At 42.7% G+C, this 14,579-nt stretch overlaps 8 protein-coding genes across 8 annotated transcripts; 5 read left to right on the forward strand and 3 right to left on the reverse strand.

The window, feature by feature from the left end:
* Nucleotides 1-114: 114 nt before the first annotated feature.
* Nucleotides 115-492, forward strand: TOT_020000145 (DNA repair protein Rad50; the record flags this gene model as incomplete). Its single annotated transcript, XM_009691879.1, has 2 exons — nt 115-285; nt 316-492. 2 exons carry the CDS (start codon nt 115-117, stop codon nt 490-492), a joined length of 348 nt encoding a protein of 115 aa, XP_009690174.1.
* A 72-nt stretch (nt 493-564) lies between these two features.
* Nucleotides 565-1,578, reverse strand: TOT_020001027 (uncharacterized protein; the record flags this gene model as incomplete). The annotated part of the gene is made up of 3 exons (XM_009691880.1): nt 565-1,255; nt 1,290-1,465; nt 1,501-1,578. 3 exons carry the CDS (start codon nt 1,576-1,578, stop codon nt 565-567), a joined length of 945 nt encoding a protein of 314 aa, XP_009690175.1.
* A 234-nt stretch (nt 1,579-1,812) lies between these two features.
* Nucleotides 1,813-2,478, reverse strand: TOT_020000147 (ubiquitin carrier protein; the record flags this gene model as incomplete). Its single annotated transcript, XM_009691881.1, has 4 exons — nt 1,813-2,042; nt 2,151-2,259; nt 2,294-2,354; nt 2,396-2,478. The coding sequence occupies 4 exons, from the start codon at nt 2,476-2,478 to the stop codon at nt 1,813-1,815; spliced, it is 483 nt and encodes a 160-aa protein (XP_009690176.1).
* Nucleotides 2,479-2,993: 515 nt separating this feature from the next.
* TOT_020000148 (coatomer complex subunit alpha) lies at nt 2,994-7,369 on the forward strand (the record flags this gene model as incomplete). Its single annotated transcript, XM_009691882.1, has 6 exons — nt 2,994-4,940; nt 4,988-5,371; nt 5,475-5,592; nt 5,772-5,846; nt 5,878-6,043; nt 6,190-7,369. 6 exons carry the CDS (start codon nt 2,994-2,996, stop codon nt 7,367-7,369), a joined length of 3,870 nt encoding a protein of 1,289 aa, XP_009690177.1.
* Nucleotides 7,370-7,417: 48 nt separating this feature from the next.
* Nucleotides 7,418-7,879, reverse strand: TOT_020000149 (conserved hypothetical protein; the record flags this gene model as incomplete). The annotated part of the gene is made up of 3 exons (XM_009691883.1): nt 7,418-7,474; nt 7,650-7,714; nt 7,747-7,879. 3 exons carry the CDS (start codon nt 7,877-7,879, stop codon nt 7,418-7,420), a joined length of 255 nt encoding a protein of 84 aa, XP_009690178.1.
* A 359-nt stretch (nt 7,880-8,238) lies between these two features.
* Nucleotides 8,239-8,489, forward strand: TOT_020000150 (hypothetical protein; the record flags this gene model as incomplete). Its single annotated transcript, XM_009691884.1, has 2 exons — nt 8,239-8,364; nt 8,436-8,489. The coding sequence occupies 2 exons, from the start codon at nt 8,239-8,241 to the stop codon at nt 8,487-8,489; spliced, it is 180 nt and encodes a 59-aa protein (XP_009690179.1).
* Nucleotides 8,490-9,319: 830 nt separating this feature from the next.
* On the forward strand, nt 9,320-11,662 carry TOT_020000151 (conserved hypothetical protein; the record flags this gene model as incomplete). The annotated part of the gene is made up of 1 exon (XM_009691885.1): nt 9,320-11,662. The coding sequence occupies one exon, from the start codon at nt 9,320-9,322 to the stop codon at nt 11,660-11,662; it is 2,343 nt and encodes a 780-aa protein (XP_009690180.1).
* Nucleotides 11,663-11,790: 128 nt separating this feature from the next.
* On the forward strand, nt 11,791-14,548 carry TOT_020000152 (uncharacterized protein; the record flags this gene model as incomplete). The annotated part of the gene is made up of 2 exons (XM_009691886.1): nt 11,791-14,393; nt 14,530-14,548. The coding sequence occupies 2 exons, from the start codon at nt 11,791-11,793 to the stop codon at nt 14,546-14,548; spliced, it is 2,622 nt and encodes an 873-aa protein (XP_009690181.1).
* Between the last annotated feature and the right edge of the window lie 31 nt (nt 14,549-14,579).

A 14,579-nucleotide genomic window follows, 5' to 3' on the forward strand; every position in this document is an offset into this window, starting at 1 on the left:
TACCGGGTGATAAATCGATTGCCCTATCGAATTTCTCACCATGCAGTTGGTGGTTAACTATCTTACGCACTTGTGGCCCAGCGTTTTATAACTTTCACCGTTCTTAGATTTGTCATGGTCACCACCAACGGGGTAGAGATGGACATGAAGGGCCACTGCTCTGCCGGGGAACGCATTCTCACCTCGCTGGTTGTCAGGATGGCGCTCATAGAGTGCTTCAGTGACAACTGCAGCATTTTGGCCCTCGACGAGCCCACAACCAACTTGGATAAGGAGAGCGTCCAGGTTCGCAGCTACTCGTTAACGCGTGTTTAGAGTCTTGAGAATTCGCTCTGCAAGCTCGTCAACGAGTCGAATTCGAACTTTCAGCTGATAATCATCACTCACGACGAGAACTTTGCCACCAAGATGGCCACTCTTTGCTCCTGCGACAAGTACTTCAAGCTTGAGAAGACTGCCACTTACACTCACATCAGGACAGTTCAGTTTTAATTCCTTGTCATTGCTAGCGTATCTATTCATATACAGAGTCAATTTACTATTCACGTTATTTTATTTGTTAAATCACCTTTTGTATCTGTGTCTGCTTCTATATCCTTTTCCACTCCTCGATCTGCTTCTTCTTCTGCGGCCGCCTTTTCTTCCCCTGGAATAGTACCGATTACTTTCGTCGCTGTCGTAGCTTCTGCTTCTGCTGGTTCTAGTGCTTCTGCTGCCTCTTCTCCTGTAACTGCCCCTTGAGTCGTCGCTGCTACTCCAAGAGTAACTCGATGATCCACTTGGACTCCTTGAGTACCCTCTTCTATGCTCTTTCCTGCCTCTACTGTATCTTGAGCCTCTCCTTGACCTATATCTTGAGCGACTTCTGCTGGGCGTGTAGTCTCTACGCCTTCTATACCTGTCACTGCTCCCACTTCTACTGCTGTCCCTAGAGCTATAGGTATCACTGTCGCTGTCAGTACTACTGGTGTTTCCTGTTCCTCTTCTAATCCTTTCTCTATCTCTATAGTCAGACTCACGATCATCATCTCCTTTTGTAGTGAAGCTCCTCTTACTTTCATTCCTTTTCTCCGATTTATGTGGACTAGACTTATCGTTTGAAGAGGTTTTTTCTCTAGGTGCCTTTGGTGCTTTTCTTCTTTTTGTCTCATCTGCTAATTCCTTTGATTGTGCGATCTTGCTCCTGGCTCCTTCAGATTTACTGTCCTTGTGGCCACCATTTTCTGCGATAACTGGAGGCTTCCCCTTTTCAATCCTACGCAATAACTCAGCAACATCAATCAACTAACTTCAAAATGTGATACCTTACTGAGACTCCACTCAGTTTTGCAGCTTCTTCGGCCTCTTTCTCTGAGCTGAATTTTACGACTGCTCTACTGCTCGATTCAGGTGTGTCGTGTTCAATAGAGCATTCTACCACCGTTCCTACGTTTGCGAATAGGCTGTGAACATCCGACTCATCATACTAAATCATTTTTTTAAATATCATTATACACTTACTATTGATGGAAGGTTGTAAACACTAACTATATTTTCCGATTTTTCATCTTTATCTGTAAATTTGGATTCCGTTACCATATCATGTACACAGTTACTTTTATATTCATTATATTACAAGGAACAAATGTTTTATTTATACATAACCGTATGATAGGCAAAATCATTTTACAATTATGGCACTTCGTATGTACATACTCCCTTACCCAATACTCAACAATAACAGATATAGATACTACAAACATGTGATTTGAAACTTATTAAACAATGAACTAGTGATTGTTTTAAAATACATATATGGCTAGGTGTGTTATATCAACTTTTTCCACTAGAGGGGAACTCTTTAAGGGCATATTCGTGTGTATACATTTGTGCCATTGATTTGTATCCGATCAGGTCTCCAGATCTAAGCAGATTACCGGCATCGCAATTCAGTGGGCTGTCGGAATTCGGGTATGTTAAAACATATATTACACCTCTGCAAAGGTACTGCATTGTCCAGGCTGGACTCCAATTGGTTTTAAGAATATCCATACATAGTTCTCCTACCAAATTATGAATTTTCACAAATGTAATTACCCATTTAAATGACTTTAGATTATTTTACTTAATATGAAGTCAAGAATTCTACCATATATGTTTTTATTAGTTACCTGTTTGAAAGTTTATATTTGGGTGGAAACATTTGGTTAAAAATTGAACAGTGGGTGGCTGAATTGGATACGAACTTGGGCAATTTATCGACAGCTTATAGATTCCATTCTATGTTCAATAAAATAATTGATTCTTAACTCACCTCGTATGGAGTTCCCTCTGGGCCTCGTATATAGGCGGTCCACCGAAATATATTGGAATCCCTATATTTATATTATATAATCATGTTGCTTTGTATACTTACGATACGTATAGCCTTATGTTTGGGTCGTCCAGTTTGGAAATTTCTCTAACTTCCTTTATAAGTCTACTTCTAGCCAGTGACATATTAAATATTGTAATTTAATAGACGAATTGACGTGTTGTTATTTGTATTATTTAGCTAAAATTCTCTCTCATGGATGGACTCCTCAACACATTTGGGAATATTACCGAAACAAAAATTCGTATTTAACAATTAATTTATTTTATATGTTTAGGTTTATGAATAGAAGAAAGTACAAGATCACATGTTCTAATTTATTCAAATTATTGGTTAAAATTTATAAATAAGTAAGTATCATATAAATATTAAGGGGTATATGTGAATCCAAATCACACTACAAACATTCCACTGTGTTTTATATTTATTCACCTTATTATTTATTTAGTATTTTCAATAGTGTAACCAATGTATATTATTTGTTAGAGATTCATTCGTAATTTATTTATTTAAACACATAAAAACAACAGTGTCGTTTCACATATGTTACATACTGAAATAAATTTATTTGGATTTTTAATAACTATATTTTGAATTTTCGGGCCCCCTTAATATAATAGTATAATTTCTGTGTATAGAAATGTTGGTTAAATGTAAAACAAAGGGATCCCGCGTCAAGGGTGTCGTGTTTCACCCTCGACTCCATTTCCTTTTGGCTTCCTTACACACTGGAGATATCCAAATGTGGGATTATTTGAACGGCACTCTTGTGGAAGTTTTCAAAGAGCACGATGGCCCAGTTAGAGGAATCGACTTTCACGTCGAGCAGCCGCTGTTCGTCACAGGAGGTGACGACAGATGCGTTATAGTGTGGGATTTTACACTGAGAAGGAAGCTGTTTAAACTAGAAGGACACCTGGACTACGTTAGAACAGTTCAGTTCCACACTAAGTACCCGTGGGTCATGTCGGCCTCAGACGACCAGAACATTCGTATATGGAACTGGCAATCCAGGAGTTGCATATCGGTAATATCAGGCCATAACCACTACGTTATGAGCTCGCTCTTTCACCCTACGGAGAACATGATCATATCGGCCAGTCTGGACCATACAGCTAGAATTTGGGACATATCGTACCTGGTGGAGAAGAAGTGCTCACTTAAGCCGCCAGCGCAGCCTAATAGCTACGTCATGGAGACGGGAAACTCAATGTCTAACAGCGAACTCGATTTGGGAGCAGTTTCGGACGTGATATGCCTACACACGCTGACAGGCCACAGCAGCGGAGTGAATTACGCAATATTCTTCGGAGCGAACCTGGCAATAACAGCAGGAGATGACTGCAGCATTAGAATTTGGAGATACACGGAGTTCTCGTTTTACCAAACGAACATTTTGAGAGAACACGAAGATAACGTGACCTGTTTGCTTTTAATAAAGGAGTATCTGCTGAGTACCTCCGAAGATAACTCGATCCGAGTGTGGGACCTGAACACGTACACGCTGGTGCACACGTACCTGATGGACGAGGACAGGTTCTGGGCAATTTCAAAGTCGAGGCACAGTAACTACATAACAGCTGGCCACGACTCGGGTCTGATAGTGTTCAAGCTGTACAAGGAGCGTCCGCTGTTTACGTTGAGCCCGACGGGCGATAGGAACATGTTCTACTACGCCTGGAACAACCACGTGTACGTGAACAACCTGGAGAACGAGTGTAACTCCTTCTACAAGGAGCTGCTGCAGTACGCGAACAGGACGAACGCGAGTCCGAGTAAAAACAAGGAGCTGGACCTGAACACGCTGTACTACAAGTGGCTGGAGACGAACAGCTCGAACAACCTGGTGAGTGGCCCCGAAAACCACGAGAACAAGCTCGTGTTCAACTGCCCAAGCGGAACGTACGCGTCGCAGAGGAGACTGATAGCGTCGCTGACGGAGGAGAAGAAGAACAACGTGCCCTTCAAGCTCTTGCTCAACCCGTACGTGAAGGACCGCATACTGCTGATGGTGCTCTACTCACACGGGAAGGGGACCTTCATGGAGGTGTTCTCGTGCTACAGAGGGAGCCTGGAGTACAGCTTCAAGAGGACCTGCACGTCGGCAGCCTTCGTAAGTAACCTGCACATGGTGGCAGTGGACAAGAGCATAATGCTGTATAACCTGAAGGGAGACATAGTATCGGAGCTGAGTCTGACGCCGAAGCAAGTTGACGGAGCGGCGCAGCAGACAAGTCAGCACGCGAATAAGACAACGGGGCACTCGCCGGTAAAGGAGAAGGAGACAAGCGGGTTGAAGGTGTACAACGTGGACGTGAACAGGCTGCTGTTCTTTAACACAAAGCTGCAGACGCTGTACCTGTTCAACACGGCGACCAAGGAGGTGATTAACCAGCTTACGTCACCATTCGGGAACCTGAGTGACGTGGTGGTTAACACGTACGGCTTCATATGCTGTATGTTCAACAACTACGTGGTCATCTACGACGGAAACATGAATCGAATGACCTACAAGCAGCAGTTTACGCGCATCAAGTCGGCGATATGGCACAATAACACATCGGTGATATACACAACGTACAACCAGGTTTGTGGCTAGATATTGGAGTATAACGGCTTCTAACAACACTGTAGGTGCACTATTTGTTGATAAACGGCGGTTTCGGAGTTCTATCGACCATGGTATCGCCAATGTACTTGATAAAGGTAGTTGACGCCGTGGACAACAAGCACGTGTTGTACCTGATCAACAGGCAGCACAGGTGCTTCAAGCACCTGCTCGACTCTCCAGATTACTCACTCAAACACTCGCTGCTGTTGAACGACCTCGACACTGCGAACACGCTGATCAACTCGGGGCAGCTGGCTAGCAGGTTCACCTGCTCGTACCTGATCAAGGACAGGAGGTACGAGCTCGCGAGGAAGCTGTTGACGGACAGCGTCACAAAATTTTACCTCTCAGTTCAGTTCGGGAACCTGCAGCACGCCCTGAGCGACGCGAAGGAGATAAACAACAAGGTAAGTGCATTACGGGTGTTTGCAGCATACTGCGTTATGAGCACAACTAGGATAAGTAATTAACGGAAAAGTGATGATTGTCAACTAACTTAAGTATTTTTAGGCGCTATGGAATTACTTGGGAGACGTTTCTATGGAGTTGGGAAATGTAACCATAGCAGAGCTGGCATACCAAAAGTCAAAGCAATACAATAAACTCACGCTGTTATATTTGACAATAGGTAGGAGAACATGGGACCATCTTGTCATATATTAGCGCCCAAAAAACAATCATTAAATCGACAACATAGTTAATTATTTAATAGATAGTTAAATGGCCAACAAATTAGTCGATAAAATAATGCACCAATAAATTGGTAGATAAAATATACTATTAACCAATTAACTAATAAATAAATAGGTGACTTCGGAAAGTTGAGGAAGATGTTAAACACATGTAAAATACACAATAACAAATCGCTACTACTGTTACACGGTACGTTTACTTAGTTATAAAGGGTGTTTAGCACTGTACCTGGGTGACATGGAGGAGCTGAGTAACGTGCTCAGTGAGAATGGACACGAACACCTGGCAAAAATATGTAACGACACGTACATGATCAACGACTATGACAAGGGCCACCGCCCAGACGAGAATTCGAAGTATATGATGCCCCCGAAGCCTATAAACAAGTAGGTTACATACATAGTGATTAACAGTATTGTAACAACACCAATAAATAGTTATGACTAATTATGATAGCTTTTGGCGTGTTGACATTATATTTGAATGAGACATTGATGCGTTGACACTGATTTGAAATAACATTGATGTATAGGCTGGAAGGAGACATGTTGAACTGGAACGTCAGCTACGTCGAGTCGAAGGAGGTTAAGTTTAACATTGACGACATACTGGCGTCGATGAAGCTGGAGCAGCAGGCGGAGCAGCAGGACGAAAGGATCCCAGAGCACGTGGAGCACATGATCGAGAGGCAGCTGAGCGACCTGGTGCTGGGAGGAAGCCAGGACTTCAAAGTAGTTAAGCTGCAGCTGCAAGACTACGAGGTGGTGGAGGGAGGAGGATTCAAGCTCATCCTCATGAAGGAGGACATGGCGGACCTCTTCGGAGAGATATTGGAGGACAGCGGAGACTTCCACGAAATGGAGTTCAAGGAGGTGGCGCAGGAGGAGCCGGAGGACATCTGGGAGGCGCTGGACCCGGCGCAGTCGGCGTCGAACGAGCAGAGGCTCTTCGAGCTGCTGAAGAAGAAGGACTTCACGTCCTCGCTGAACTTCCTGAACCAGCTGTACGGCGAGGTCAACGTCGACGTGCTGAAGGACGCGCTCCAGCACGTCGACTTCACGCGCTACAGCTCGCTGCAGCAGGTGAACACGAACGCGCTGAACGAGAAGGTGAACAGGATGCTCGCGCACTTCCAGAACGCGGAGCTCGAGGCCTGCGTCAACCTGCTCGGCTTCCTGATGCGGGAGCTCTTCCTCTACAGGACTCTGGACCTGAACGTCGGGCGCGTCGTGGAGCTGTGCTACTGGTACGCGCTCGCCGCGAAGCTCGAGTTCGAGCGCAGCGCGCACGCGGACTCGGACGCGAAGCGGAGCCTCGAGCTGGCGGCGTACCTGACCTGCTGCAGGCTCGAGCCGGGCCACATGTACCTGGTGCTGCGCAAGATCATCGGCGTCATGTGGAAGGCGAAGAACTACCGCACGGCAGCCGCCATGGTCACGCGCCTCCTGAAGCTCGACACCTCGCAGTTCAGCGTCGATCAGGCGGAGATGGAGAAGGCGCGCAAGATCCACGCGCTCTGTCTGCAGAAGGGCACGAACCAGTACGAGTTGGACTTCGCCGAGGAGGACTTCGGGAACCTCCTGATTTGCACGGTGTCGCTCGCGAAGCTCCGCAGCGAGCCCACGGTGACCTGCGTGTTCTGCAGGTCCTACGCGTTCAGGAAGTACCTGGGCCAGTTCTGCAAGGTGTGCCATCTCGTGAAGCTGGTTTAACTGCGCAACTGTGTTTTAATATCGGAAGTGAACACAAACATATGCTAATTATGACTCCACTCCTAGCTCTACTTTGCCTGTTTCATTGCTCATATATGGGTACCTCTATGCATTTGTGTAAATCGATGTGTATTGAACTATTCACAAAGTGTCTACGATAAAAATTAGGTTCATATTGTACAGTTAGTAGGGGTACGGGTGTTTAAATGGCTTCAGTCGAGGCGTCTTAGGGGAAACGTAGGGTTTGAGCTACAGAATGTTGACGTTACACTCAGCTTACATTCTCGTTAATCACCTCGGGAACGTGGAGGTTGGGAACCAGCATCTTATTTATCAGAAAGAATCCTACACATTTGCAATTTGGGAGGTCCAAATACCTTTTTTTGTGTGTCTGCCGAGTCCAACGGCTCCAAATCCCTTTTTGAAACCGATCGGGGCGAATTTAGCTAGTAGAGGCCCGCGACCCTTGCTTGGCCCGTACTTGGCACGCAGCAATATGGATAAAAACATGATAATGAAGTTTAATTTAAATCAAAAATAAATAAAAACACATGTGAGCATTAAATAAATTAACTGAAGCTATAATTTACACAATGAAGTAAAAAACAATTTGAGTGGATTCTAGAATCACAGAATCAGAAATACAGAGTTAAAATCTCAATTCGAGAACATATATTAGACATTATGTGTAAAATTTTTAAACATAAATATTAGTGGATTATATGGAATCCAAATATCCAGATAACTAAATTGTAATGGAATTTTATTACACATTGGTAACACGGTGTAGGAGGAATATACAAGTTGGGCTGTGTAGGACAAAGTTGGTAGGGAACCATGGTTAGAATGAATTGAAAAATATTTTCAAAATGATAAAAACTTGTCTTTTAATTTCCAATGGCTTTGATACCTTACACATCGATATTGGAATCGATATTAGGGCGGTGTGTAAACGGGAGGTCACTCTACTGGGCCTGAACCCGCACTTTCTGCTAGTAAATCTTCACACACACCTTTCCATGAAAATTTATGATTAAAATATGACAAAAATCGCTATTTTAGACAGTTGGCAAACGACATGCAAAAGAGATGTGCATGCGTATACCGTCATGATGTGTAACGTTCACACATAATAGAAGATATATCTTCTATTTGATATTTATGTAAATTATTTAGTTCATTTAAATATTTTTAAGTGTTCTTCCTATTATATAATTGTTTTGTACACACTATGATCCAGATGTGATATATTGTTACGGTTACACACATATGTCAGATAGACAAGTGTTCCGTAGATTTATATCTATTAATTTTGGTCTTATTCAAAAATTAATGCCGTCGATGCAACGAGCTCAATTACACATCGAGATTTGATGCACCCAAGGTGCAAGGAACTGATTATAGGAGTATGGGTTTCAGGTCTACATATCTTTAATGTGTAGATGATTAAGGTTATCTATCGCTATATTCTGTAAAATATTTTATGTTTTTTTGTATATTATTTCTTAAACCAAATGTTTATTCTAAATTGTTATCGCCATTCGGTTTTTAAAGACATATCAATTAATAACAATTGTTTCAAACTAAAAACGGTAAACAATTAAATCTTGAAGCTTTAAACACATTTTGGATATCTGTTGTAAAATATTTATTGTTTTTTAATTCAAGGCTGTATATTATTTTAACTTGTAACCTTTAACATTTGGGATTAAATCAAGACCTTACTTGTAAAATATCCATACCTAGTTGTAACATATTATAAGGATTAAATTTTCTAATAATAGGATTGTGGAAAATTTAACGATTGGCAGTTGTTAGCTTTACCTTTGTACTATAGGCTTCTACCGTTATCTATATATTGATGTGTAAAAATATTATAATGAACAGAGTAAAATCTGCTTAAAATAATATTTGAATGCTAAAATATAAATTATAATTAAGTGATATAAGATGTCTTCCAACACCATGTCCCCCACCGTAGTTTCTGATGTTGTTCAGGAAAGCTTTAATGTAGAAACTAAGGATCTTGGTGTAGGTTCTGTCCAAGATGTTCAAGTGGCCGAAGGTGTTAAGGAATCCGGGACCGTTTATCACAAGGCTTCCGATTCTGTTCTTCCCAGCTTGGCATCTTTGGAGACTCAGCCTACACTTCAATACAGTTCTACTCTTCCACACACTCAGTCGATAGATTATCCTTATGACTTGGATAAGAAAACGACATACAGTCCCCTATATACCGTGCCTTATCCTTATGAGAACGACCAGTATTCTCATTCAACAGTCGACTCTGCCAGCCTTGTTCAGGCACCTCAACTGGATTCACAGCAGTCACAGAACTTAGGTTTGGTGAATCCTGTTCAGGAAGACCCTGAAAAGTTTCAACCTGACCTTCAAGAAGCTAAATTGAACGCACAGGTTGACTCAGTGTCCAACTACCTGACCCCTGTTTACTGCCCGGACGCACTCGTAAAGCCTCAAAACAAAGTTGTCGCTGTCAACCCCGTCATTTTGGTAGACAAGGTTGAGCGATCCCTTATAGTCCAGTGGTACGAAAACTCAGTGAAACGCGAGCAGCGTATTTCGTACAAGAAATATGGAAACGCAAAGGCGCAACAGAGAGCCGAGGGTCTGATAAGTAAGCTGTTGGCGGGATCAACATTCGATCAACTGTACCCAGAGAAGGGTCCGCCAATCCTAACCATATTTGAAAACGTGGGCAAGTACATGGTATCTCTGACCAGAGATAGGATCATAAGGGAATGGAGAGTCGACTGGCTGAACAACAACGGCTCAAAGATGCGAGCAAGGTGGTCATGTAAAAAAGTAGGTAATGAAGAGGCGAGAAAGAGAGCCGAGGCGTTCGCATATAGCTTAATCCAGGGCACGTTTAACCCTCGTCTATTACACAAAGCAACGGGAACGAGGTTGTCAAAAAATGACATGAAATACAACGCAGTCGTATCAGGCTTGGATTCCCAGATCGAGTCCAAAGCAATAAACCAACTAAATGAATCAAACTGGCAAGGGGTCGAGTTGCCGTCAAAGAGGAGAGCGAAGAAGAGGTCAGTCAAGGGAACAGATCAGAAGAAAGGGAAGACGAGGAAGAGAAGCTTGAGCGCCTACACAGACTTGAACTCCACCGGATCGTTGAGCACGAACCTCATGAGCTCCACGTCCTTGTCTGGAAGTTCGCTGGGCTCCACAGCAATGACCTCAGCTCTCGGGAACCCACTCGGCACTAACCCGTCGGGAACAGGCGACATCTCGCAGTACCTAAAGTCGCACTGCTACCCTTACATGAACATGGTTCAGGACCCCTCGATCTTGGCAGGCTCCACAAGTTACTACCCGATGTTCCAGGAGGAATGCGAATCTTCATCTTCATTGAATCAGCAGATGGACCCGACCGGAGCCTACTCGACCCCGATGCTCCATCCAGCCTGGCTGGACTGGGGCAGCGGCTCGGGTATGCAAAAGATGATGCCTTATGGCCAAGAATGGGACTACTCGACGAACGCTCAATTGGTCGACTACCCCTACTTTCCTCAGCAGGGGAACGCAACCATGACAGGAACCGGCTCGACAGTCGCCCCGAACCTAGCCTGGGATCCAATGAGCAACTACACGAACATGTACATTCACCAAAACGAGCTTCCCACTGGACGAGAATTCGATGAGGCTCCGGATGCGAGGTTGGCAAACCAATACTACGGTTACTACGGGGCCGACCAGCAGTACGGGTTCCAGGACAACATGTTGAGTCAGGACCAGCTGCTGATGAGCGGATACTACAACTACCCGAACACCATGATGGACGCAGGCGCACAGTGGTCTGACGACAAGTCGTTCAACAAATTCGGCAAGGAATATTCTGCGGACTACACGAACGAATACTCGGACGAGGTCAAGCAAGAGGAGCTTCATTCAGACAAGGACCTCTCGCAAATCACCACCCTGGCCAACTACAAGAACTTAACGGGCGCCGCCTTGGGCTCAGGGGAGCTTCCGCCGCAGAACCTGTCAGTATCGACACGGCTGTACACCAACGACCACTACGGCTACATCAACTCTGACCTCGGCGACGTCAAGCACGAGGACCAGCCCCTAAATTGCTTTTCTACTGAACTCGAGGACCCACTCATGCAGAGCCAGTCCTTGTCCACTCAGCTCACCCAGCCTCTGAACGTGAACAGTGTTGAATATCCGATGTACCAGAAGGACAAGTTCGGGGAGAGCTACGACAACGTGACTTACAGGGAAGTGGGCGAGGGAGTTAAGTATTATAACATGTAAAATAGTGTACCACAGCACCACCCTGTTTATTTTAATTTAGTTTTAATTTTTATTGTACTCTTTCTTCTGTATCATATGTGTAAGTTTGTGTTCTTTTAATATTTTTATATTAAAATGTTTTGTGTTCAATGTCAAGGGCTTTCGTAGGGGCGTTGTCTTTACTCAGGGGACGGTTTTCTTCACACATTTCAAGCCGCGGCCACAATTTGTGTAAAAATAGACACTTTATAAAATTTCCAAGGATATTCAAGAGGAGAAATCCCGAGTTAATCTCTACAGCAAAAATTAACCTACACGATCACAGCACTGGATTTATAAATTTCATAAACACTTTGGATTCCTTGATTTCAAGCAACAACGTAAACGTGGAATCCTTCATTGAGTTGTTTGAAAAGTTTGAATCTTCTCTGTCTGATGACAATGAACACATGGTCAAAACACTTAGTTCCTATGACACAGTAAGCCTCTTATTCATGTTGGATTCCTTGACAATATATACACAGAATAAGACCAGTAAAAATATAATTAATTTGATGAATAATTTGTGCAGTGTGTTATCGCATAGAGACTTGATGAAAACTGAAAATGATGAATTTGACATAAGTTATAACATGGCCCTGATGGACATATTAAATCGCATAAACAGTGACTCTAAAGAAGTTAAACTTCTTATGGCTTCAGTAAATAAGCAGTCGAGGACGCACGTTGATTTTCTGATAGAAAAGGGGAAGTTTACACATTTCATGAATCTGTTCTCGTACACACTTGACCCAAACTCCGTATACGCTATTGTTTACTGCTGTTTGTTTAAACTGGACAAATTTAAATGTGACGATTTTGCCAATATCCCCGGATTCTTGTTTAAATTTAAGATTTTTGACGATAACATCCTATCTAATGTAGTTTCACTAGCTTCTTCATCACCTTACGCAACTTTTGAATCAGATTTTAAGTCGTTCAATAAGTTTGTGAAGGATTTGCTTTTGTTTGAAATGCCATTTAACATGAACTTTATTTCCTTTTCACCTGCTGTTGTATATCTTGATAAGTTAAAAGCAAACATAGTAAATTACAATGACGATGAGCTATTATTCTTATTGTCAGGTTTCCCGTCGAAGAAGCACTTCATTGTAGCACCCAGAATCAATATAGGAGAGTTGACGTATAGTATTTTAGTTAGGCTGGGAATTTTATCTGAGTCCCTTGAATTTAAGGGAATAGCACATTTGAGTAACTGGCAACTTATGAATTTGGTAAAATACGTTAACAAATATGAGTTAAAACCCAGTAAATCGGGATGGAAACGTGTTAGATCCATCTTATTAAAACAGGAAGTGAAGAGCCCAGAACCAGATGTACCAGATAAATTAGAAGGGAGCTCACTTATGAATGACCTCGCAAGAGATTTCTCAAGCAGATTCCTAAAGGAAGTGCCACAAGGGTGTAAATTGATTGACGTGGATGACGTGTTTAAGAACACTGGAGTATTGAGTGATTTAATGTCCCTGCTAAATCAGTTTTATGTGCACAATGTGGACGAAATCTATGTAAACAGCTTTAGTTTATCCCTAAGTAGGCTACTGGCACTTATGGAAGACAATGATTTTCAAGATAGTGAGCTTCTGAAGTTCATGAATGACGTATCGAGTCTTAACGTGAAGACTTTAACCGAGTTCTCATCGCAATTATACAAGCTGGCAAATCGCAACGACTTAGAGCTGAAGGGAAAGGCTCTGAGATTTAGACTTCTCGATCTAAAGAAAAGCAACACCTTGTCTGAGACTCCAGAGATGATTCAACACTTTGACTCCTTTGAATCATTGAAAGATAAGGCTGATTCTAAAAGTGTGTTAACTCTACTAAACCTACTAGATATAGTCAATAAAACAAAACAATTATCAGATGAAGCACACAAAGAGGCATTCGACGGTGTTTTTGAAAAAATGAGTGGATTGGTGTATGAGTGTGTGAAAAAGGAGTTTGGGCTGTTTGACTATAAATCAATGACCCTGTTACTTAATTTACCAGCTGACTGTAGTCTATTGAGTCAAATGGATGAGTTGATAGACCTTGAAACGAAGGTTTATAAAGTACCACAACTGGTAACTATGTTTATTTATAGGTTAAAAAGGACAAATGATGGGAAACAGGGCTTTGAAGGAGTCAAGAAGGTATACGATGTGTTGATGAGTAGGCTCGAGGAACTGGTTAACGTTCTGGAATCGCACTTCAGCCACAGAGTTTGGCTTAAAGAACCCACAAGCAGCAATAACATAAGGAAAATAAACCCATGGCTCAACGAGCACGGGATAAGAGTGCTGTTTAAGGCGCCAACGGAGCACCTTGACATGTTCCTGTACGAAAAGTGCCCCAAGATCGACGAATACTTCGATTTGAGCAGATACACATACGCCGAACAGGAGAGTTGGGGAGACAAGAGGCTCTTAAACTCGCTCCATGAGCTTAAGATGGAGCTGATTGAACTAAGTAGGAAAGTTGGAGTCGAGGAGCTGAAATTAAGTGCAAAAGTGGTTGAAAATAGGGAAAACAACATAAAAAATCTGGTAATTAAACTGGGGGCGGAGCTGAGGAGAGCAACGCTGGCGGTTGAAATGTGTAGGCCAATTTCAAGGGACCGCTATTTGCCCAAAAAACACGCAGATCAACTGGTAAAACTAACTTTGAAACAAATCTCAAATGTTAAAGGAGGAGAAAACCAGCCTGTTTGGACGTAGAAGTGAAATTAATTTACTTTTGATCTAATCTTGAGCACCATTAATTTACACTTGGGCTCGTGATGGAATCCACGCGTACAGTTTATATAGTAGTCTATCGGTTTACAAAATTGTAAAATTATTATGTTTAAGCGTAAAATTCTACAGTTAGTGTATAAAAACCGTAATATGTATAGTAAACA

Source organism: Theileria orientalis, chromosome 2, assembly GCF_000740895.1.
Source record: "Theileria orientalis strain Shintoku DNA, chromosome 2, complete genome".
Lineage (NCBI taxonomy): Eukaryota > Apicomplexa > Aconoidasida > Piroplasmida > Theileriidae > Theileria > Theileria orientalis.